The sequence below is a fragment of the Cavia porcellus genome, unplaced genomic scaffold, assembly GCF_034190915.1.
Source record: "Cavia porcellus strain 051 isolate PalLab524CR breed Dunkin Hartley unplaced genomic scaffold, mCavPor4.1 scaffold_7, whole genome shotgun sequence".
NCBI classification, from domain to species: Eukaryota; Metazoa; Chordata; class Mammalia; order Rodentia; family Caviidae; genus Cavia; species Cavia porcellus.
This window is the reverse complement of record NW_026947490.1, coordinates 82,260,983-82,283,845: the sequence shown is the minus strand read 5'-3', so window position 1 is coordinate 82,283,845 and position 22,863 is coordinate 82,260,983. Positions and strand designations below refer to the sequence as shown.

Genomic DNA, 22,863 nt, shown 5'->3' with positions numbered 1-22,863 from the left:
CAATTCTTTTTAAGGAAACAAGGGACAACGTTGATAACCATTGTTGATAAACTTGTACTCTGTTCTACACCATGTGCTACGTCTATCCTTGGTATTGACTGACAGCTTTGTTTTGCCATATTTGACTGTATTCTTCCCCCCCCCCAAAGAAAGTAATAAGCACTAAGGAGTAATAAAATCCAAGATGTGTAAATTTTGTTGTAAAAAAGAGAGGGAAAAAAAAAAGAAAAGGAGCTCTAACGGATATAACAGCAAGTGTGTTTGGGGGTGTTAAATAGTTGACTTTATCAATGTTTTTGGAACATTGAACACAGCTGTTTGCAGTCTCCCTGTTTGAATGTCCACCTTGTGTTCTTTGATACTGTGATTTGAGGAACTATTTTCAAGAAAATAGTGTGTAATCTACTAGCAGGTAATTTCTTACTGTTATGGTTTTTTGTTTTGTTTTGTTTTGTTTTGTTTTGTAGTTCTGTATTGCGTGTACCCTTACGCCGCTTTGGTTTGTTTTGTGTTTTTCTCTTTTTCCTCTTAAATAAAAAAAAAAGTATTAAATGTCCAAAAACTGAAGGCCTTCACCTTAAAATCAGGCACAAGACAAGGATGTCTCTTATCACCACTCCCATTTAACATAGTACTGCAAATACTAGCCAGAGAAATAAGACAAGAGAGAGAAATAAAAGGGGTAAAGATAGGAAAGAATGAAGTTAAATTGTCATTATTTGCAGATGACATAATATTCTACATAGAAGATCCCCAAAAATCCAAATAGGTATGATAAATAAATTCAGCAACATAGCTGGATGAAAAATCAATACTCAAAAATATATATCATTTCTATACACTAACAACAAAATCACTGAGAAAAAAATAAAAGAAGCCACACCTTTCACATTAACATCCAAAAAATGAAATACTTAGGAATTAATCTCACAAAAGTAGTAAAAGATCTATACAGGGAAATTTACAATACCCTGAAAAAGAAATTGAAGAGGATCTCAGAAAATAGAAAGACACCCCCTGCTCAATGATAGTAAGAATAAATATCGTAAAAATGGCCATTGTCCCAAAATTATAACACAGATTCAATGCAATCCCAATGAAAATACCTTCAGCATATCTCATAGACCTAGAGACATCAACCCTAAAATTCATCTAGAACCAGAAAAGACTTAGAATAGCAAAAGCAATTCTAAGCATCAAAGGCAAGGCAGGAGGCATCACAATACCTGAGTTGAAGTTATACTACAAAGCAAGTGTAATAAAATCAACATGGTACTGGAATAAAAACAGAACCAAAGATCAATGGAATACATTAGAAGATACAACTGCAACTACCAACACACTCAACCAACTTATCTTTGATAAAAGGGGTGAAATATGTTCACTGGAAAAATGACAGTCTCTTTAAAAAATGGTGATGGAAAAACTGGCTGTCCACATACTGAAAACTAAAACCAGACCCATGCCTATCACCATATACTAAACTAAAATATAAATGGATCAAAGATCTAAATATTAAAACAGAAACACTAAATCTGTTGGAAGACAAATTAGGTAAAAATCTTGATGACATAAGGGTAGGTAAAATTTCATGAACAGGAATCAAACCACACAGGAAATACTCCTTGCTCACAGGCAGTAATGAGTTCGATCCCCAGTACCAATAATAAAAACGAAACTCTAATCAAAACAGAAATTGGGTACAAATAATACATACTTTCAAAGAAAAAAATAAACAGTAAGAAATCACTAGTTAATGATTACATATTGTCCTCTTACAAAAAGTTGTTCAATATACAAAAGTGAAACATACAAAGTGGGGATACATACAGCAAGGCTGAAAAGTTTTGTTCAACTATCCAACAAAAAATCTTAATATAGTTATCAATGCTATACACTTAAGCATACATGCAGTTATCCATATCTTCATTTATGTTGAGATTAAACAAACCAAAGCAGGCTAAAATCACTCAGAACCAAGAATAATAGTATTGCTGGATTTCACTTCATGATACTACAGGATGAGCACTAAGTACATACAGTCTCTTTTTTTTAAGTATTTGTTCATCTCATCATGTGTTATAAGATCATTTTTTGTAAACTGCCTGTGATTCTCTTTTTTTGTTTGTTTTGTGTATCAAGGCCATCTATACTAGAGATTATAGCCAACCTTCTCTACCTCATTTCTGTTGTGCTCTTTTTCTGCCATTTGTTTTCTTTTTCATTCTGCTTTCTGCTCCTTTCACTGAGGACTCTCTGCCACTGTTCCTGGAATATTGGTGAGTTTCTCTTTCTCTAGAATATCCTGCAGTACTCTCTGTAGAGTTGGGTTGGTGGTCATGAATTCCCCCAGTTCATCTTTGTCTTGTAAGCACCTTGTTTCTGCACTAATTTCTAGAGACAGTTTTTCAGGGTACATCAATCTGGCTGGAGGTTATTTTCTTTTGGGGCTTAGAATACTTTACTCCAAGCTCTTCTTGATTTGATGGTCTGTGTCAAGAAGTCTGCCATAATTTTGATGGGTTTTCCTTTATAGATAACTTGTTTCTGAAAGCTTTGATATTCTGTTCTTATATTGAATTTCTGGAATCTTGATTATTATATGCTTGGGTGTAGTTCTGTTTTGGTTGTAAGTGGCTGGAGTTCTGTATGCCTCATACGTCTGAATATTGTTTCCTTTTCCTATACTTGGGAAGTTTTCTTTAATTATTTCTGTGAATAGCCTTTGTACTTCCTTTGTTTGTACCCCTGATTCTTCATTCAAATTCTTTATTCTTAAGTTATAGATCCTCTTGTCATTTTCTAGCCTTTGTATTGTTACTGCCTGTTTCCTTGCCATTTTTAAGAAATTTTTCCTCCCATGACCCCACATTGCAAATCTGCCTTCCAGTTTGGATAATCTATCCTTAGTTTCTTTCAGGCAGTTTTGCCAGCTTTCAATGGAGTTTTTTATTTCCTGGTAATCTCTTAGAACCTGCTTTATGTATTCTATGTTTTCTTTATATTCTTCATCAAATGTTTGTCTCCTTTATTTGTGCTCCTCCATTCTTGTGTCTGTGCCTTCTTGAGAGGTGCTTAGCATTTATTTTATTAATCTACTTATATCTTGCTTTACTTGGTTAAATATTTTACTTTTGAACTTGTCTATTAGGTCCTGAAGATATCTTTTTATGTCCACTGATATTGCATGTTTGCTGTCCTCAATCTCTTTTGTATTTACCTCTCCTGGATTGATGTTCTCAGCATTGTGGGATGGGGACTTTTATTGTTGTTTCCTCTTTTCCTATTTTTTGTTTCTTCCATACAGGCATATAGAGGATGTCCCTGTCCCTTTTCTTGTTGGTTAAGGTTCTTCTGAAGCACACTGGCTAGGTGATCCTGCCCACTCCAGTGTGCTGTTGAGGTGCAAACAGAGGCGGTATATGCTGGTTGCCCCCCCCCCAGGTCAGTCAACTTGTTGAGGCCTTCACTGTGTTGCTAGTGTGCACTGGGTGTAGGGAATTGGTTTGGGACAATTTATTGGGTCTCAGCCAAGGTCTGACCCAGGCCAAGCATAGCCCAACAATCTCATCTGGGAAGAGAACAATGACTGAAGTTACTGCTGTTCCTTGTTCTTGCCAGTCCTGCTAGATTCCAAAATGTTGTCCCATTGGTGCCCCTTTTCCGTGGATAGGTTTTTTTCCTGGCATTCACTGCAGGTCAATGCAGGTCCCTTGCTAGCTCCATTCTTCACTGGTCTCGCCGACCTCCGACTTCAGTGTGACTGCACTACAGTGCCACTGTGGTTCCTGCAAGTTGAAATGGTGAAAATTCAGGTGTGGGAGCATAGAATCTTACTGTCTCAATAATAGCCTCAGGACTGCATGCTTGAGTGGTTCTTCTAACTTTAGTTTCTTCCTAGGTCGAAAAGATCCATCTGCTTCTGTCCGGGACTCCCCACGATGTGTTATTTCAGCACCTGAGTTGTCTGTCTCAGGGAGTCTCTGTAATCTGCTTTTATCAATCTGCCATTTTTGCTGAAAGGCCCCCAGAAAGAAACTCTTACCTACTTCCAATTATCTATGAGGAAGACCTCCAAATGATAAAGTTCTTAAGCTTTAGGATCTCCAAATAATATAAGCAGATAATAACAAAACCTGCTAGTTGTCTGTAACTTCAAGTTCCTGTTCTACAAAATTGAGAAATGGGTTCTAGGATGAACACAGATTAAGAAAAGGAACAATTTATGGAAAAGGGAAAAAATTTTAACTGAGACAGAAACAGAGAAGTTAAATGATCTAACTTTCAATTTTAAACAATCTAAAATGATTATATGTCTCCATGAGTCTCTTGGTGACATTTTGATACATTTATGATCAGTGTATCAGTGAACTCAGGATATTTAAGTCATCCATCCTATGAAGCATTATTCCGTTCTGTATTATGAGAATGTCACTTTGCCTTTTCTCCACCTATTTGGGATTATATAGCCCAATATTGTAACCTGTCATCACCTTTCTGTATGAAAGAACAGCAGGAGTCATTCCATCTCTCAACCATGATTCTGTCCCTTGAGGTGAATCCACAGATTCTGTATTGGACCCATATATTCTGTTCCAATATTTTTTCTCCATATTTCTGTGAGATCAACTATTTTATCTTCCAAATAGAAGAGACTCTTGAAATATCTGTCCTTCTGTATCTGATTTTGGTTCATTCATCATTAGTCACACTATTGTTTGAGATACAATCTCACTCTAATTCAGGATGCTTTCATCCCTATGGAGCCTAGGCTGGCCTTGAACTCACAGGGATCATCCTGACTCAGAATCCTGACTTCTGTGAAGTCAGGCATCAGTCATCATGCTTGTCTTGGGAAAGTCACCTTTGTTGAAAATTGAGCAGTGGAGATCTCCAAAATGCAGCATGTATGTCCCTCTATGTGTAGGCACTGGATCACAGAGCAATGTGTTTACAACTTAAAGAAAAACAGGCCCTGAAATTGATAGCAAAATCTTTAATACAGCAAGTCCTATATACAAAACACAACTGAGTGTGATCTTTTCATTATCTTACATGAATAAAAAATACACATTAATACAAAAACACATGACCTGTGTACATGAATAAAAGTGTGAGGGACAGAGAAACATACTCAAGACACTATCACATAATGAGCCATGATAATTTCATAATGGCTGTCACTAATATCTAAATTCACCACATTCACTCATATTCACTATGGGCACTGCCTTTTCTGAGACATCCATCACCAGAGCTGCTTGCATAACAAACAGACATGGCCATGAGGCCTCCTTCTTTTGATGAGAACCAGCAGAGCCCAGCACAACTATTCTACAGTTCTGGAATAGAACTCAGACCAGGCAACCCTGGTTCCCACTCAGTGCTCAGGGCAGAACACACACACCATGGAGCTGAGGCTAAGATTGGTTTTCCTTGTCAATATTTTAAAAGATGATTGATGAAGAATATCAGATCCTGAGTATATAAGTGTACACAAGTAGAATAAACAAGTGACATGTGTGACAGTTTTCTGATCAATATCTCTGTTTGTAGGTATCCAGTGTCAGGTGCAGTAGGTGCAGTGTGGGGAGTCTTGATGGAACTGGCCATATTCTAAGGACTCATCACTCACCTTCCATAGCTCTAATGTGTACTGTTTCTGTGAGACTTCTTGGAATTGGAAGACTGAGTTTTATTAACTATTAATTAGAGGAGGCAGCTGATTCTGTGCAGACTCCATGAAGCGTCAATTGACCACTTGAGACCCAGGGCCAAGAACAGATTGTGTCTGTGAATTATCAGTGTGGAACTGAGCACATAACTGTGTATTAGGGTGTAAGGGAAACAGTAAGGGGACAGCATTGCAAGCCAGACAGACACCTTCCTTCAGGGATGTTCATGACCAGTAGACAGTGAGGAGAATCCACAGAGCACAGGAAAGGTCCCAAGGACAGGTTCAGAGAAGAAAGTTGGGGAGTAAGTGCTTCCTGTCAGCCTCTGTGCTTCCCTCTCTGTCTTATATCATAGGTCCCGAGGGACCCTGCAGCCTGTAAGCTGTGAATGACTTATGGAGTTATCAGATTATAAGTCAAGATTCTCTCTTAAATTTAATTATGTGGATATATAGTTACATAATAAAATTAAGTGGGCCTGTAGGACACTAAGAGACACAGTAGGGTCTCAGCTGAGACAAACACTATAAATAGGAAGATCTGGTGACACTTAAAAATCTGAAGACACAATAGCAGTAGGAACTAGGGGTTGATTTCTATCTGTACTCCTAGGCTTATTAGCCTAAGAATAATATAGGACTCACCAAACAGGGCCTGCAGGGGAAATTCTGGTGACTGGCCCAACTCTTAATTGTGGGACCCAAAAATTGGACAAAGGTCAACCTTAGAATAGGATCCAATGATACACACTACCAACGGTTGACACTATGGGATTGAAGAATGAAATATTAACCAGAAAGGGGAATTATGGAAAAGAAAAATGCACCTCAAACATCTAGTCCATCAGGAGGAAGTACAGGAGACATTGAAACAGAGGACTTCAAAAGTAACACACTGGAAATATCTGAAAAGATCTTAAGTGGAACAACAACAACAAAAACTCCATGAGGCTATAAAGGAAATCAAATTAAAAGTAATATCCCATGTAAAGACAGAAATAACAACCCTAATAAAGGAGTTGCTCAGTGTAGCTAGAGAAGAAAAAGATTTTTAAAAAACCAAGAGCATGGGAAACTGATTGAAACCCTGAGTTAATAATACATAAAACAAGTAGAATTCATGAAACAAACTGAAACAGACATCCAAGAATCAAAAAATTCTGTTAAGAGCTGACAAAACCATTTAAATGAAGCTGAAGATAGAATTTTGGACCTTGAGGACAGGATCACAATTAGTGATCACGAGAGGATAAAACATTTAAGAATAACAAAGAAGAATGAAGTGACAATCCAGCAGTTTCAAGATAATGCCAAGAGAAAGAATATGACAAGAAAAAAGAAACAATATAATATTGATAGGCAACAGTGATGATGGTAGGAGTCAATTCAAATGGTGTAATTAAAATAATCTCAGAAGTAATTGCAGAAAATTTCCCAAATATGGGGAAATATCTGATATGCTCATAAGTGAGGCATATAGAATGCCAGTCACAACCAATATAAATCTATACCCAGACATATAATAATTAAGATCCCACCAATGCAGCATAAAAACAAAATACTAAAAGCTGATAGAGAAAAGACACAACTCATCTATCAAGGAAAGCCCATTAGAATCATGACAGACTTTTCAGCACAAACCCTCATGTCAAGACAAGTTTGGAGTCAGGTGGTTCAAGCCCTGAAGGAAAACAGCTTTCAACCCAGACTGATGAACAGAAAAACTTTCACTCAATTTTAATGGAGAAACAAGATACTTAGGTGACAAAGAACAACTGAAGAAATTCATGTCCACCAAACCAATTCTAGATGGGGTATTAAAAGTCATACTGGATAGAAATACAAATTACCACAATTAACATAACAACAATAGAAAGAAAGGACCAGGATAAGCAATTAAAAGGGAGGAAAGAGCAGAAATCAAACAACTGGAACATAACATGACAAAGTTATATCCACATATCAGTAATATCCATAAATGAAAATGGCCTCAATTCACCTATCAAAAGACATAGGTTTACAGAATGGATCAAGAAACATGATTCCACAATATGCTGTACACAAGAAACACATCTGACCCAAAAAGAAACTCATAGATTAAAAGTCAAAGAATGGAAAACAATATTCCATGCAACAGCAACCAAGAAAAAACAGGGAGTAACTATTCTATTTGTAGATAATGTGATCTAACCTAAAATGATTAAAAGAGATAAAGAAGGTGACTACAAACTGGTTAGTGGAAAACTTCAAGAGGAAGAACTAACAATTATAAATATATATGCACCAAATTAAGGAGCACCCAATTATATAAGACAAATGCTAATGGACATGAAATACCAAATTCAAAAGTATACAATTATAACAACGGATGTTAACAGCCCATTGTCAGAAAGACATAAATCAACTAAACAAAAAATCAGCAAAGGAATAATAGAACTGAATGATACCCATGAGCCATTGGACTTAGAAGATGTTTACATAGTATTCCAACCAACCACATCAGAATACACATTCTTCTCAGCTGCACATGGGACATTATCTAAAATAGACCATATATTATCCCATAAAGCATTCTTACCTGCAAATGTTTTGAAATTATCCCATGCATAATATCTGACCATAGAATATTGAAATTGGAAATTAATGGCAAAAGAAATTGCAAAAGCTGCATAAATACATAGAAATTAACAACCTTTTGAACAATCAGTGAGCCACAGATGAAATTAAAGAAGAAATAAAGCAATACCTACAATTCAGTGAAAATGCAGAAAAAACATACTGCAATCTGTGGGATGTAATGAAAGTGGTCTTAAGAAGCAAGTATACAGCAATAAACTGTCATATCAAGAAAACAGAATGAGCACAATTAAACAACCTAATGCTTTATCTCAAACTTCTAAGAAAAGAAGAGCAAGTTAAACCCAAAGCTCATAGAAGAGAGGAAATTGTAAAGATTAAAGCAGAAATCAATGCAATTGAAACTCAAAAAAAATACAAAGAATTAATGAATCAAAAGCTTGTTTTTTGAGAGATCAAACAAAATGGACAAACCTCTAACTAACTTTATAAAGAAAAAGAAAGAAAAAACACAAATTTATGCAATAAGGACTGAAAAGGGGGAAATTACAACAGATCCAATGAAATTCAAAAGATCATAAATACATACTTTGAAAATCTCTACTCACATAGAGTGAAAACACAATGGAAATGGACAGATTTCTAGAAACATACATACTGGCAAAGCTCAATCAAGAATATATAACAATTTTGAATAACCCAATATCAGCTATTAAAATTGAAAACATAAATAAAAATTTACTAACCAAGAAAAGCCTAGGTCCTGGTGGATTCAAGGTGGAATTCTACAAGAAATTTAGAGAAGATTTGATGCCAATATTCCTTAAACTCTTAAACATAATTGAAAAGGAAGCAATACACCCAAAATAGTTCCTGGAGGCAAGTATTACTCTCACACCAATACCAGAGGAAGACCCAGCCAAAAAGGAGAACTATAAGCCAATCTCACTAGTGATGCAAAGATTATCAATAAATACTGGCAAACAGAATGCAGCAAATCAAGAAGATTATACATCATGACCAGGTGGGATTTATTCCACTGTTAGGGCTCGTTTGAGCTGCTGGAAGGCCTGTTCACATTCATCTGTCCAGTCCAAAGATTTTTGAGTTTCTCCCTTAAGGGAGTCATACAGGAGGTGAGCTATCACAGTAAAATTTAGAATCTACAGCCTACAGTATCCTACAGCCCCCAGATGCTCTTGTACTTGTTTTTTAGTTTCTGGGATAGGAATCTGTAACATGGCCTGGATCCTTTCCTTAGATAGAGTTCTCTTTCCCCCTGTAACTCGTAGCCCAAATAAGTCATGGTTTGACAACACAATTGGGACTTTTTGGCTGAAACCTTGTAGCCTAATTGTCTCAAGGTTCTTAATAGCTCCCCTGTGGCCTCTCAACAGGACTCCAAAGTGGGGGAGGCTATCAGCAGATCATCTACATAATGTAAAAGTGTCACTTCGTGGTGTTCCTCGTGAAACCCCAAGAGATCTCTGGCCAGGGCCTCATCAAAAAGAGTGGGTGAGTTTGTAAAACCCTGTGACAACCGAGTCCAGGTCAGTTGTTCCATGACCCCAGAATCTGGGTCAGTCCATTCAAAGGCAAGAATGTGTTGACTCACTGGGGTGAGAGGTAGAGTAAAGAAGGCATCCTTGAGGTCCAACACAGAGTACCAGGTGCACTCTGGGTTGAAGAGGCTGAGTAAAGTGTAGGGGTTAGGCACTGTTGTATGTAAAGTTAATACCTGCCTGTTGACCTCCCGGAGGTCTTGCACAGGGTGATAGTCAGTTTTCCCTTGTTTCTGAACTGGAAGCAGAGGTGTGTTCCAAGAAGAGACACAAGGAATGAGGATACCATTGCCTCTTAGTCTCTGTACATGAACTTTAATTCCCTTTCGGTCTTGGAGACTTATTGGATATTGACACAAACAAATAGGACATGCCTGGCGTAGAAGCTCTACTATAAGGGGCACTTGGTTGACCACCAGTCCTGGGGGATTAGTTTCAGCCCAGACCTCTGGGATTTCTTGTCTCTATTTGTTTAATAATTCTAGTTTTAAATTCATAGGTGGTGGATTAGGTGAATCAGAGAAATTTTCCAGCAGACGGTAATTTTCTTCTTCTGGGACAAGGGCTAAAACTCTAGTGCTCTTTTCAGGATCTTGGATTGAGCCCATTCCCAATCTTGGTCTTGGCTCATTTGTCAATAAATCAATTTGCCCTTGCAATTTATGAAGGAAGTCTCTTCCTAGGAGGGGATCTGGACACTCCAGTACCCATAGAAAATCGTGCTGGGCCAACTTGTGGCCTGGTTGAGCAAAACTGGTGGTTAACTTTGTGTATGATCTTCATCCCCCTGTGGCTCCTTGTCGGTGTCGATCCCGGCCGGCAGGAAAAAACACACGACACGAGTAGTCGGCGGATAGCCTCTGATTTATTTTCTCTCTCCGTACGCCCTGTTCCGGGATCTCGGATCCCGCCTGAGGGAAGCCTCCTCTGGTCCGTTCCCTACGGCTCCTTGTGTGCTTCTCTCAGCAGTCCCTCTTCTTGGTGTGTGTTCTCGCCCCAGGGGTGGTGTCAGCATATATATGGACACATCGACCAATCACATCAAAGTAGGCAAGACGAGCTGATTGGCCAGCGTCAGCTGTTGCTGGGCAGACTAGCTTACAGGGCGTGTTGTTTACTAGCTAGGGAGCAGGAAATGGGCGCCATCTTGGCATACTCGATGGGAGGGGTAATCTAGCTCAGGCTTCACTCCTCACCACAGGCCTCATATCACTCGGTCGACGGGAGGGGCAATCTAGCTCAGGCTTCACTCCTCACCACAGGCCTCATATCACTCGGTCGACGGGAGGGGCAATCTAGCTCAGGCTTCACTCCTCACCACAGGCCTCATATCACTCGGTCGAGCTCCCAACATCTCCCCCTTCTTTATTTATTAAGATAGTGTGGTCTGTGGGTCCATGTGAGGTGTCTGGGAGTGGGCCTATTTCGCAGGCCGAGGCATGAGAGAATGTAGAGGTCTATACCCTGCTGTGCATCACCTTGTCTCGTACATATCCTTGCGCCAGGACCATGCTCAAGGTGAGTGGTTCATTTTTTCGCAGGGCCAGGCTTTTGTGAACCGAACCTGGATGCATATAGACATTCATTCCTGCCTTCCCCTCAACCCTCGAGGCGGATGGCACTGCAGTACCCTTGGTCTCGCATCTCAATGCCATAACTCTCACTCCCTAGAGGACCCTCGGAGTAGAGCCTGTCTTAGGTTGATCAGGAGAACTTCTCCCGTCTTACCCGTCGTTGGCTTGCCCACTCAACTCTTAAAGCTTATATCTTGGGGGAGACACGGAGGGGTCAGCCGAGTGACATTTGAGGAACCGCGTAATCACTAATTACCAACCATAATCCCCGTTCACTACAATCACCAATTACTATTTTCTAATTATCAATGGGAACACGCCTTAAGCGTGGGGTCCTTCTAGTCTAAGTTCGCAGCCGCGACGGGGAAGGAGACGTACGTAATAATACTAGAACATCCGTAAGAATAATGGCGAGGGCAGCCACGTACTGGTTAAAGGAGCCGTGCCTTTCTAGCCTGAGCCCAGAAAACGCTAGGTGTGGAATCCCCTTGACTCTGGGCCAGCAACATCATCAATGTCATATGTGTCTTTTGGGTCGCCCTTATCGACCGCAGGCACCTAAGAGTCACGAGAGTGACAATCACAAGAGCAAGAATGATCCCATACGCAAGAAGTGACGAAGGTTTGAAGAAGGAGCCTATCTGGCTTAGGACATCATCAAAAAAGGAGGCTGTAAGTATAGGCACCTCTATCTGATCTAGCTGCCGGATAGTCATATCCAGGCGCACGCTAGCGTTCCAAAAGGAAGAATTATAGGTGGTGAGAACATAATCCTGAAATTGCCTGTAAGCCGAACGGTTGACCTGGATGGGGGTAACGCACAACTGGGTGAATGCCCATCTGGCGTCACATAAATTGTTAGCCACCTCCCAGAGTCCCTGGACTTCCTGAGCGATTAGGTCGATCTGCTGCTGTAACGCCATTATGGCGTTGTGCTGGAGGAGGTTGACTTCTTGTTGCTCCCTCAGCGCCAGGGAGGTGGTGTCCGTAAGATTGGTAAAGGCCTGAGCCGTCAGCGTAGACTGGGTCAGAGCAACGGCAGCCGTCACAGCCGTCGCAGTCAGAGTCACGAACAGTGCTGTCAGGGCCGCTGTGATCCCAAAATCTCTCTTACGTCTGAGCATGGGTAGTTGGTCCTGCTGATAGACGGGATGAACCCAAACAGATTCGTTAAAGGGAACCCACATCAGTGGGGGTCGAAGAGCCAACATAGCATACGGGAAAGACCCATTCCAGCAGTTCCCTGTAAAGCATGGTTGGTTACTGCACTTAAAGGAGATGTCAGCAGAGAATACCCATAAGTAGGGCGGTTTTACGCATGCAGCCTCAGAATTAAGGGTGACATTGGTGGTTCCATTAGAGGCAGAAGCGTTAATAGCGAGCATGGGTCTTAAGTCCATGCAGGCTCCGGTGGAGAGGCACAACCAATTTTCATTAAGGGGGAAGGGGAAGCTTATTGCCCACTTGTTGTTCACTCTCAGGTAGGACTCCCACCAGGTCAACGCGAATATGTTGTTACTACCGGATGGAGGAGAGAACCGGGACCACCAAGACATGTTTAGATGAGTCACTCCCACGCCGTCGACAGTACAGGGCTGCCATGAAAGTTGTGACAGGTCCACCATCTGTCTTTTTCGGCTTGGGGACACACGGTATGGGCATGTGGGGAAATCGGGACGGGTGTGCATGGCTGCTCGGGGTTTGCAGGTTGAGTTAAAAGTGATGACTCCGCCGCTAAGTGTACCAGCTTTAAAACATCCAGGCGAATGCAGGGATGGGACAGACAACCTCACCGTCAGGGAGGTATTGTACCATTTTACAAGGAGGGGCAGGAAGCTAACGCAGGATCCCCGGTGACACGAGGGGTTACTATTAGTGGAAAAAATGACCACGTCATTGGTGATGGGAAGGTCAAAACGTATGGGTCTGATGGTTAACGGTATATCTGGTATGCAAGGCAATCTGGCGGAGCAGTTTTTTGCATACAACTTTGGGAGAGAGGGGGCTGTGGTGGAGATAGCGGCTAGCGCTGGCGGATGATGTATTGCTGCCCACACCAAGTCTGCTCCTATTTCAGTAGTGGTGGTGAGCATCAAAACCAGAAGGAAGGGGGCTGCCGGAAGGCGGCGTGGCCTAGCCACTCTGGCTGCACCGTACCCTAAAAGAGAGCCAATTACTATCGAGAGCATAATCATTACTGTGTCCCATAAGTCATACGGTATTCCTCGGTCGAGCAGCAATATCCTGGTCGGACCGATCTTGATTAGGCTGTCCGCTGCCGTTGAGTTTTGGAGTGTCTCCTGCATTATGTTTCGTTGGATTCGCCACACGCGTCAGCCGTTCTGGGACCCACAATGGTTCTCGTCCTGGTTCCTGCGGGAAAACACAAACCGCACCTCGGTTCCAGCTAACTACTGGATCCGGGCCCATCCATTGTCCCGTCAGGACATCTTTCCATTTCACCCATCCCCTATTGCCAGGAGATGGATTACAATGTTCCATGGCCGGGGAGTGATTGTTGTTATTCAGGTTCAGAAAATTGTATGTGAACAGTGCCATGGAGAGCCGTGCCTTTGGGGGCAGGCCCTGACTTATTCCCCCTTTTTGTTTTTGTAGAATATCTTTAAGGCTCCTATGAGCCCTTTCAATAATTCCTTGACCTTGGGGATTGTATGGGATGCCATGTTTTAACTGTACCCCCATTTTTTCACAGAACTCATTAAAGGCTCTGCTTGTATAAGCTGGTCCATTATCAGTTTTTAATATTTTTGGTTTGTCCCATGCGGCCCAAGCTGTCAGGCAATGATTGATTACATGAGACACCTTTTCGCCAGTTTCAGCAGTCGCAAATATAATATGAGAGCAGGTGTCCGTAGAGACATGAACATATTTAAGAGATCCGAATTCTATCATATGTGTGACATCCATTTGCCAAGTGTCGCCAGGAATCAATCCCCTGGGGTTAACTCCCGTTGATACGACGGGTGTGTATGTGGCGCAAGAGCCGCATAACCGTACGATGTCCCGCGCGTCAGCCCTGGAAATGTGGTACTGGTTGGCTAACGTCCTGGCGTTGACATGAAATCTGTCATGAAACAGACGGGCTTGTTCTATTGAAGATAACATATTGAGTATCCACAACGGGCGAGTGGCCACGTCAGCTGCCGCATTGCCCTGTACCATGGGCCCTGGCAGGCGCGTATGTGCTCTTATGTGAGTGATGTATATTTTGTTGTGTCTATTTATCAGCAGAGTCTGGATAGACAAAAACAAATTAGTCACTTTGGAGGTTGGCTTAATCGGGCCCGCAGTCTCAAGGACCTGCATGGCATTAACAACGTATTTTGAATCAGAAACAATATTAAGGGCCCCTGGGAACTTCTCGAGGACGGTTTGTACAATTTGTAACTCTACCACCTGTGGTTGATCTGGTTCAAATTGTATGCTGATCGGAGGCATACCTGAGACCACATAAGCCCCTATCCCGGTTTTTGACCCGTCCGTATAGATCGTTGTTGCAGGAGTAAGTGGTGTGGACGCGGTGATTTTTGGAAATATCACCGGATGTTGAGTAACAAACTGTAGTATGGGGTCCCTGGGGAACTGGTTGTCTATCTCCCCAAGAAAAACACATCTCAGGATGGCCCACGTATCTATACAAGCAGTCAGGATTTTTATTTGAGAAGCGGTATAAGGTACCCGAATAGCATGGGGTGCAGAGCCAAAATGTTGGATAGCCCTGCCATGTGCCTCCAAGGCCAGGGAAGCGACCGTTTCCGGATAATGTTCGATAATCTTGGCAGGTGAGACCTTAGGGTGCACCCACAAAAGTGGTCCCTTTTGCCAAATCACTGCCGTAGGTTGAGAAACGGTCTGCAACAAGCAGACCTCAAAAGGCTGTTCTGAGTCAATTCTCCGCAATGCAGCTGTACTTAGGGCTTCCTCTATCTTTCTCAGAGCAACTCTGGCTTCCGGGGTGAACTCCCTGGGGGAGGCAATATCCGGGTCTCCTTTCAGGAGGTCGAACAGGGGCTTTAAGTCCGAGTTAGGGATGTGTAAATAAGGTCTGATCCAGTTTATATCTCCCAGTAGCTTTTGCATGTCATTCAAGGTCCTTAGGCTATCTGTTCTGATGGTTACCTTTTGTGGAGAAATCGATGTGGGGGAGACTTTGGTGCCCAGGTAGGTCACTATGTCTCCTCCCTGAATCTTGTCAGGGGCAATATGTAAATTTGCCTTTCTCAGGGCCCTGACCAATTGGCCAAGCATATCCTCCAACTCAGTCACATCTTTTGCACTGATTAGCAAATCATCCATGTAATGAATACATCTAATTCTGGGGAAGGCTTCACGCAAGGGGGCCAGTAGAAAATCAAGATACATCTGACACATGGTGGGACTGTTGGCCATACCCTGGGGTAATGTAACCCACTCGTATCTCTGATCAGGACTCTCTTGGTTAATGGTGGGTAGGGTAAAGGCGAATCTGTGGGTGTCCTCTGGATGCAGGGGGATTGAGAAAAAACAGTCTCTAAGATCTATGGCATAGACTGGCCAGGACCGAGGGATGGCTGAGAGGGCTGGTAGTCCCCTCTGGATCGCCCCCAGGGGCTGCATCTGTGAGTTGACAGCCCTCAGATCATGGAGCAGCCTCCACTTGCCTGATTTCTTCCTGATAACAAAGACAGGGGTATTCCAAGGGGAGGTTGACGGCTTTACGTGTCCCGCCTGAAACTGGGTTTTGACTATCTCAGTTAATGCTAAAAGCTTCTCCTTGGGTAAGGGCCACTGAGGCACCCAAACTGGATTTTGAGATTTCCAGGTGATCTTAATTGGAGCGGGCAGGAGAAGTTTCTCAGTGACCCCTAGGAAAAACCCAACCCGTGTCTACCTTCCCTTTTTTCTACAGGTACGGGGGATGTCCGGCCCTGCAGGGCTGCGCCCAGGCCCTTGCCGGGGACATATCCCTGATTTTTGAGTATCCCTTTGGCTTGGGGAGAGCAGGTGGATGTAAGAGTGACATCCATCTGGGTGAGAACGTCTCTTCCCCACAAGGATACTGGCAGCTGCAAGACAAAAGGTTGAAAATGTCCTCGGTGACCTTCCTCATCACCCCAAGGCAGGGTCACGGCACTAACCTGGGGGGCAGCCACTATCCCCAATCCTTGGAGTGTGTTGTCAGCTGTGTTGGTAGGCCAACTAGGGGGCCAGTCTTTCTTGGAGACGATGGAACGGTCTGCCCCTGTATCTAGGAGTCCTGTTATCTTTTTTCCGTTAATCCTGAGCGATAGCATGGGCCTTTTATCAAGAGTCATATGAAGCCCTTCAAAAATTTCCTTAGAGGAGCCAAGTCCCTGACCCCCTCTAACCCGTTGACCGGACCGGGGTCTCTCATGGAGACTGGGGAACAGTAAAAGTTGTGCTATCTTATCCCCTTCATCAATTACTATGGTCCCTATATGAGATTGTACCATGATTTTGATGTTTTCTAAATAATCTGGGTCTACAACTCCAGGGATCACGGTAAGGCCCCGGAGGGCTGTGGAGGACTGTCCAATCACTAAACCAACTAGCTTGTCGGGTAGTGGTCCTTTGGAGGTGGTTTCAACCACCTGAACGCCCATATCGGGTGTTAATAGGAGTCTGGAGGCGACACAGAGGTCCACGCCTGCTGGCCCGGGGGTGGCCCCTGTGGGGGGGTGCCATCTTGTGTTGTCCTGTCTAGGGAGTGGGGGCCCGTCCGTAAGGAGGGCCCCCTCTGGCCGTTTTTTGGCTCCGTAGTCTCCCTGCCACTAATACGGTTCCCCTGGGCATCAAAAATAGATCTGCAATCTTTTGCTTTGTGAGAACCTTTACCGCACCTTTCGCAGGTTCCCGTTCGTCTGTCTGATTCCTGTCTCTTGGATATAAACTCCCCCTGTCCGGTCTTGGGGCAGTTTTTCCTTATATGGCTGGGATCCCCACACTGGAAACATCCCCTGGGCTTACCAGGGTGATTGGTCTTCTGAGGCCCTGTCTGTTGTAAGGCGGCGGCTAAAAGGGCAGCCACGCCTGAGTTGGATAATGGCCCCCCTATTTCTCTACAAATTTTAATCCACGCCTCTATGTTTTTACCTTTATGGGGTGCTATGGCTGCCCTGCAGTCCTTGGTGCACTGTTCGAAGATTAACTGTTTAATAAGAGGAGCAGCAGCACTCGGATCTGAAAAGAGTCTGTCAGCTGCCTCCTGCATTCTGGCCACAAAATCCACAAAAGGTTCTGTGTTGCCCTGAACAATTTTAGAGAGGCATTGTGAGGCCACCCCTGTGTTGTTTACCTGCTTCCAGGCGCGGATGCCTATGTTATGTATCTGTTCATACACATTTGGAGGGAATCTAGTTTGATCTTGAGCGTACTGACCCTTACCCATAAGCATATCCTCATTTTGCCCCCTATGGCCCCTAGCCGCATTTTTTTTCAGCCTGTTCGGCGGCAAACTCAGTATACCAGGCGCGCCAATCCAGAAAAGCCCCGGGGGCCAGGCAGGCTTTAGCCAGTTGGGTCCAATCACTGGGCGTCAGAAAGCCACCGGCAGACAAATTCTCCAACATAGTTATAGTGTAAGGAGCAGTAGGGCCAAATGTGGCAACCGCATTTTTAAGCTCCTTAATTTGCTTGATCTCCAGTGGTTCCCAGTAATTGGGTCCTTGGCCTTGCGCTAGGAGCACCGGATAAAGCCCACATTGTTCATACTCATTTGCCCCTTGAGGAATCTGTTCCATTCTAAATGTCCATCTACGAAAATACCTTCCCTGGGACCTTGGCATTTTTTCACAGGGTGGTGCCTCCCCATGAGATGTCTGTCCCTCCCTATCACAAAATTGTATCTCTTTGTAACATGGCCGACCAGTCTTTGGGGCACAAGATGGCGGGTCGCCAGGCAGACAAGATGGTGGCCCTACATGTGACAACGGTCCAGGCCACTCCCTCCATGGGGGGGGTGACGGAGGATGGCCCCAGGCCGCCATCTCACCACAGGAACCGGTGTTTGGGACCTCCCAGGGTGGCGCGGAAGGCTCTACGGCTTTCCGTTGGGGAGTGCTCAGGAGTTTCCTTCCCTTCTCTAGGTCTGTCTGCATCTTGACTAGGTCTCTACGTAAAGCTGCAAAGGGATTAGGGGGGTCACTTGCCTCATTGTCCTCGCCTTCCGAGGTATCTGAGCCCGAGGAATCCGAGGCAGGGGGTACCTCTCTCTTGCCTCGCTCTCGCGAGCGCCTCCGCACGCTCCCTGCGACGGACCCCTCTCGGGAGGACTCCGAACGGGCCCCTTCAAAAGCTCGGCGGGCCTGAGAGAGCCCATCTGCGCTATCCTTAGCCCCATTCCTCTCCCCTTTGAGGCATGAATGAATCATCTCCCAGAGCGGCCGAACCGAAAGTGGGAGTCGGCGCTCCTCTTCTGCTCTTTCTAAATCCTTACCTAATTTCTCCCAGCAAGGTAGGGACAAGTGCCCCGTCGGCAGGAACCAGGGTGCCGCCTCATCTACTTGTTGGAGAAACTCCGTAAGTGTCTTGGAGCTCATTGATATACCTGAAATCTTGAGCAGGTCTTTCACCGCTCTTACCAGTGACTTGGAACTCTTAGTGGGTAAGTTGCCCATGCCTGTCACTGAGGAGTCCGTTCTCACCGTGTGAGGCTAACCTGCCACATACACGTGAGCTTGAGGGGAGTCTAAAAAGCCCTGTAGGTGCGCGCCACCCAGAGCCCAGGTTTATCCCCTACTCACCTGTCCTGCAGAGCAATACTGGAGCGTCGTCCGCCTCGCCTCGGGGGTGATCAGTTCCCCGTACGGGCCACCAAATGTCGGTGTCGATCCCGGCCGGCAGGAAAAAACACACGACACGAGTAGTCGGCGGATAGCCTCTGATTTATTTTCTCTCTCCGTACGCCCTGTTCCGGGATCTCGGATCCCGCCTGAGGGAAGCCTCCTCTGGTCCGTTCCCTACGGCTCCTTGTGTGCTTCTCTCAGCAGTCCCTCTTCTTGGTGTGTGTTCTCGCCCCAGGGGTGGTGTCAGCATATATATGGACACATCGACCAATCACATCAAAGTAGGCAAGACGAGCTGATTGGCCAGCGTCAGCTGTTGCTGGGCAGACTAGCTTACAGGGCGTGTTGTTTACTAGCTAGGGAGCAGGAAATGGGCGCCATCTTGGCATACTCGATGGGAGGGGTAATCTAGCTCAGGCTTCACTCCTCACCACAGGCCTCATATCACTCGGTCGACGGGAGGGGCAATCTAGCTCAGGCTTCACTCCTCACCACAGGCCTCATATCACTCGGTCGACGGGAGGGGCAATCTAGCTCAGGCTTCACTCCTCACCACAGGCCTCATATCACTCGGTCGAGCTCCCAACAGCTCCTATTAGATTAACTGAGTCTTTGGTCAATTTTTCCAAGGGTTGGGTTAGTACAGAATAGGTGGCTCCTGTGTCTACCAGGAAGTCCACCGGGTGTGCCCCTATTTAAAGAGTTATCCAGGGCTTGGGGGGGGGGGCAGCAATGAGCCCTGACCTCCTCATTGTTGAGACAACAAAGCCTTTGCTTCTCTTTCAAGTTTAGCCTTTAACTTTGGGCAATGCTTTCACCAATGTCCCATCTCCTTGCAATATGCACATTTTTCCTTATCTAAAGGAAGTCGTTGTCCCTGGGCTTTCTTTTTATTGGTATTGGCCAGCTTTTTAAATTCTCTTTCACAGAGTAATTCTAACTCTTTGGTCATTTTCTTGTTGGTGGCTTCTTGTAAATTTTCTCTATTTTCAAAAACCTTCTGTGCTATCTCTATTAACTGACTGAGGGGAATTCCCTCAAATCCCTCAAGCTTTTGTAATTTTCTTCTAGCATTGGGAGCCAACTGGGACATGAAAGCAATATTAATTGCTCTTGCATTCTCAGGTGCCATCAGATTAATTGGGGTATGCAATATGTATGTCTCTAGGAGACGCTCTAAGAACATAGCAGGAGATTCATCAGCCAACTGTCTTACTTCAGTCACTCGGGACAAATTAGTGGGCTTCTTGGCAGGTGCATGGAGTGTGTCTAGAAGCCTCAGGCAATAATCATCGAGAGCCCTTTTACCTCCATCCATATTGGGGTCCCAGTCAGGTTGGGAGGAAGGGAACAGGTGTTCCATCTTCTGCCGATCAGTGGACGCAGACCCACGATGAGTAGAGAATACAGATTCTAAAAGGTTAATCAGAGTTTCAGGATCCTTTGAAAAAGGAGGGTTCTGGTTTTTCCAATTATAAAGGTCTGAAAACGAGAAAGGAGTATATACAAACATTGAGCCCCCACTCGGAGTGGGGACCTATCATAATGGATAAAGTGGAGTCACCTCAAAGCTCTGCTCTGAGGACACCTCGGGCTGCAGGTGGTGGCAGGTGTGAGCCAGACATGGTGGGGAAGGAGCAGTGGAATCAGGTTGGGGATCAGAGGTGGAATATGGGGGAAGCAGTGGGAGTGCCTCCAGCAGGTTGAGGGGGTCTTCTTCAGAGGGCAGGACCAGAGGTGCGGTAGGTTCAAAAGGCAGCTTTTTGAGTTTTTCCTTTGGTTTGAGGGCCACAATGACTCCATTGCGAGAGGGCTTAATCCAGGAAGGGGCAGCGTAAATTATGTCTATACAAATCTGAATATAGACAATTTGATCAGGGTGAGCAGGGGGCCCAAAAACATACCAGTGAGAGGCTTGTGCTGTCTCCATGTTAAAAGACCTGGAGTGGGGCCAGACCCCCTGGGTCCCTAATGGCCATTCCTGTGTGACAAAATTTGTTAATCGGGTTTTGTAAACCTTTTCCCCATATCCCTCTGCTCAACACTTGAATTCTTTGAAGTGATCAAGCACAAGGCTAAGGGGCATGCTGAATTTAGATTCAGTTTGCCCCATGGCCAGCAAAGATGTCATTTCTTCTCTCCTGTGGGAGAATCTAAGAGACAGAGATAAGGTTAGGAGGAAGACACAGAACAACAATGAGATGAAAAAAAAATGGTCAAAATCCCTTTTGTCCCTTTTGGGCTCATAGAAGGGCTTCCTAGGAGAAAATGTTCTGTTAGATTTGGGTAACCTAAAGGAGAACAGTTAGACCAAATAGACATACAGACAGACATACAAGACAAGACGAGCTGCAGCAAAAATGGCCTTTGCTCAAAAATAGGTCAAATTTTGGGATCTGGAGGAATTATCGAATTAACCAATGGAGCAGATCCCACCCCGAGAAGAGTCACAAATGGATGAGGCTCATCCAAAAAACCAATTGACTCTGCCCTCGAGAGGGCTTTGCTCCCCAAATTGAGGGCATCCCCTCCAAAAGTACAAATTGACCACATTCCAAACAAACCTTCCAGAGTACTTATTTTTAGGAGTTCAGAATTGAGTTGGGGGTCTTGCTTCCATCCCAAACGAATCCCCAGATGAGATAGCTTGGACCCTGGAACAAAATCCAAAGAATCAAGAAATTAGGAAAATTCAGAGCAAAAGCTTTATTCCAGCCCTAGCAATGCAGCCCCCTTTGGATCAACCCAGAGACTGCATGCCTAACAGACTAAGGGAGGGATATTTAAAGCTAAAAAAAACCACAAAGCTATAAAACTGTTGACTTAGTTGCCTTAGTTCTGATAACATCTGGAGCTCTTGGTGCATTCTGCTACTCCCACCCTATGGTTAAACATTATCTCAGAATAACACACCTGCAATAACATTCGGAAAGGGGGTAGGGAGTTACAAGAAGCTAAAACGTAAGCTTTTACAAAGATTAGAAATTTAACGGTATCAAGACAGCGCATACAGAACAAGATGGAGGTAAATTTGTTAGAGTTAAGCCACAACATAAACTACTACAAACACTCCAGAACTCCATATGGAAATTCCTCAAAAATGAAAATGAGCAATTCTGTGTTTCCTGGCTAATGTCCTTCCAGATTTCTTTCCCCAAAGCTTAAGGATGTGACGTCTATATTTAATGGAATGCTACTCAGAAACACAGAACAGGGATCATTGTAATAACGTCTTGCACCAGGAAAAATATAATACTGAGTAAAGTAATTCTGACAGACAAGCTTCAATAATCTATGGGACTTCTAATTTGAGTAAGGAAAAGTACAAATAAAGCACAATAAATGAAGGATGGAAGGAAGTGATGGCATAGATCCCTGATAAATGGGATGGAGTCTAGAACACATAAGTGTGAAAAGCAGGAAACAGAAGATGAAAGAAATACCACATACATGTGTCATATCCATGACCTAAGAGCCTAAATGAATAGAAAAATTATATGTCATAAACAAGAGTTAAGAACAGTAGTATCATCATGAAAGAAATAGGAAAATTAGTTTGAGCAGAGGGGGAAGACTTGCAACAGGGAAGAGGCAATTGAATAAAAAAGAATTAAACTCTATTGTATAGAGGTACCCACACCGCAAGATGAATGTAAACTGCCCATAGAGCA

General features: G+C 43.9%; 1 protein-coding gene across 1 annotated transcript; it reads right to left on the bottom strand.

Moving 5' to 3' along the window:
• Positions 1-10,654: 10,654 nt before the first annotated feature.
• LOC134477046 (uncharacterized) lies at positions 10,655-19,784 on the bottom strand. Its single transcript, XM_063253918.1, has 2 exons — positions 19,151-19,784; positions 10,655-13,760 (listed from the first exon to the last, which is right to left on the bottom strand). Exon 2 carries the CDS (start codon positions 13,691-13,693, stop codon positions 11,819-11,821), a length of 1,875 nt encoding a protein of 624 aa, XP_063109988.1. The 5' UTR covers positions 13,694-13,760; positions 19,151-19,784; the 3' UTR covers positions 10,655-11,818.
• Positions 19,785-22,863: the final 3,079 nt, after the last annotated feature.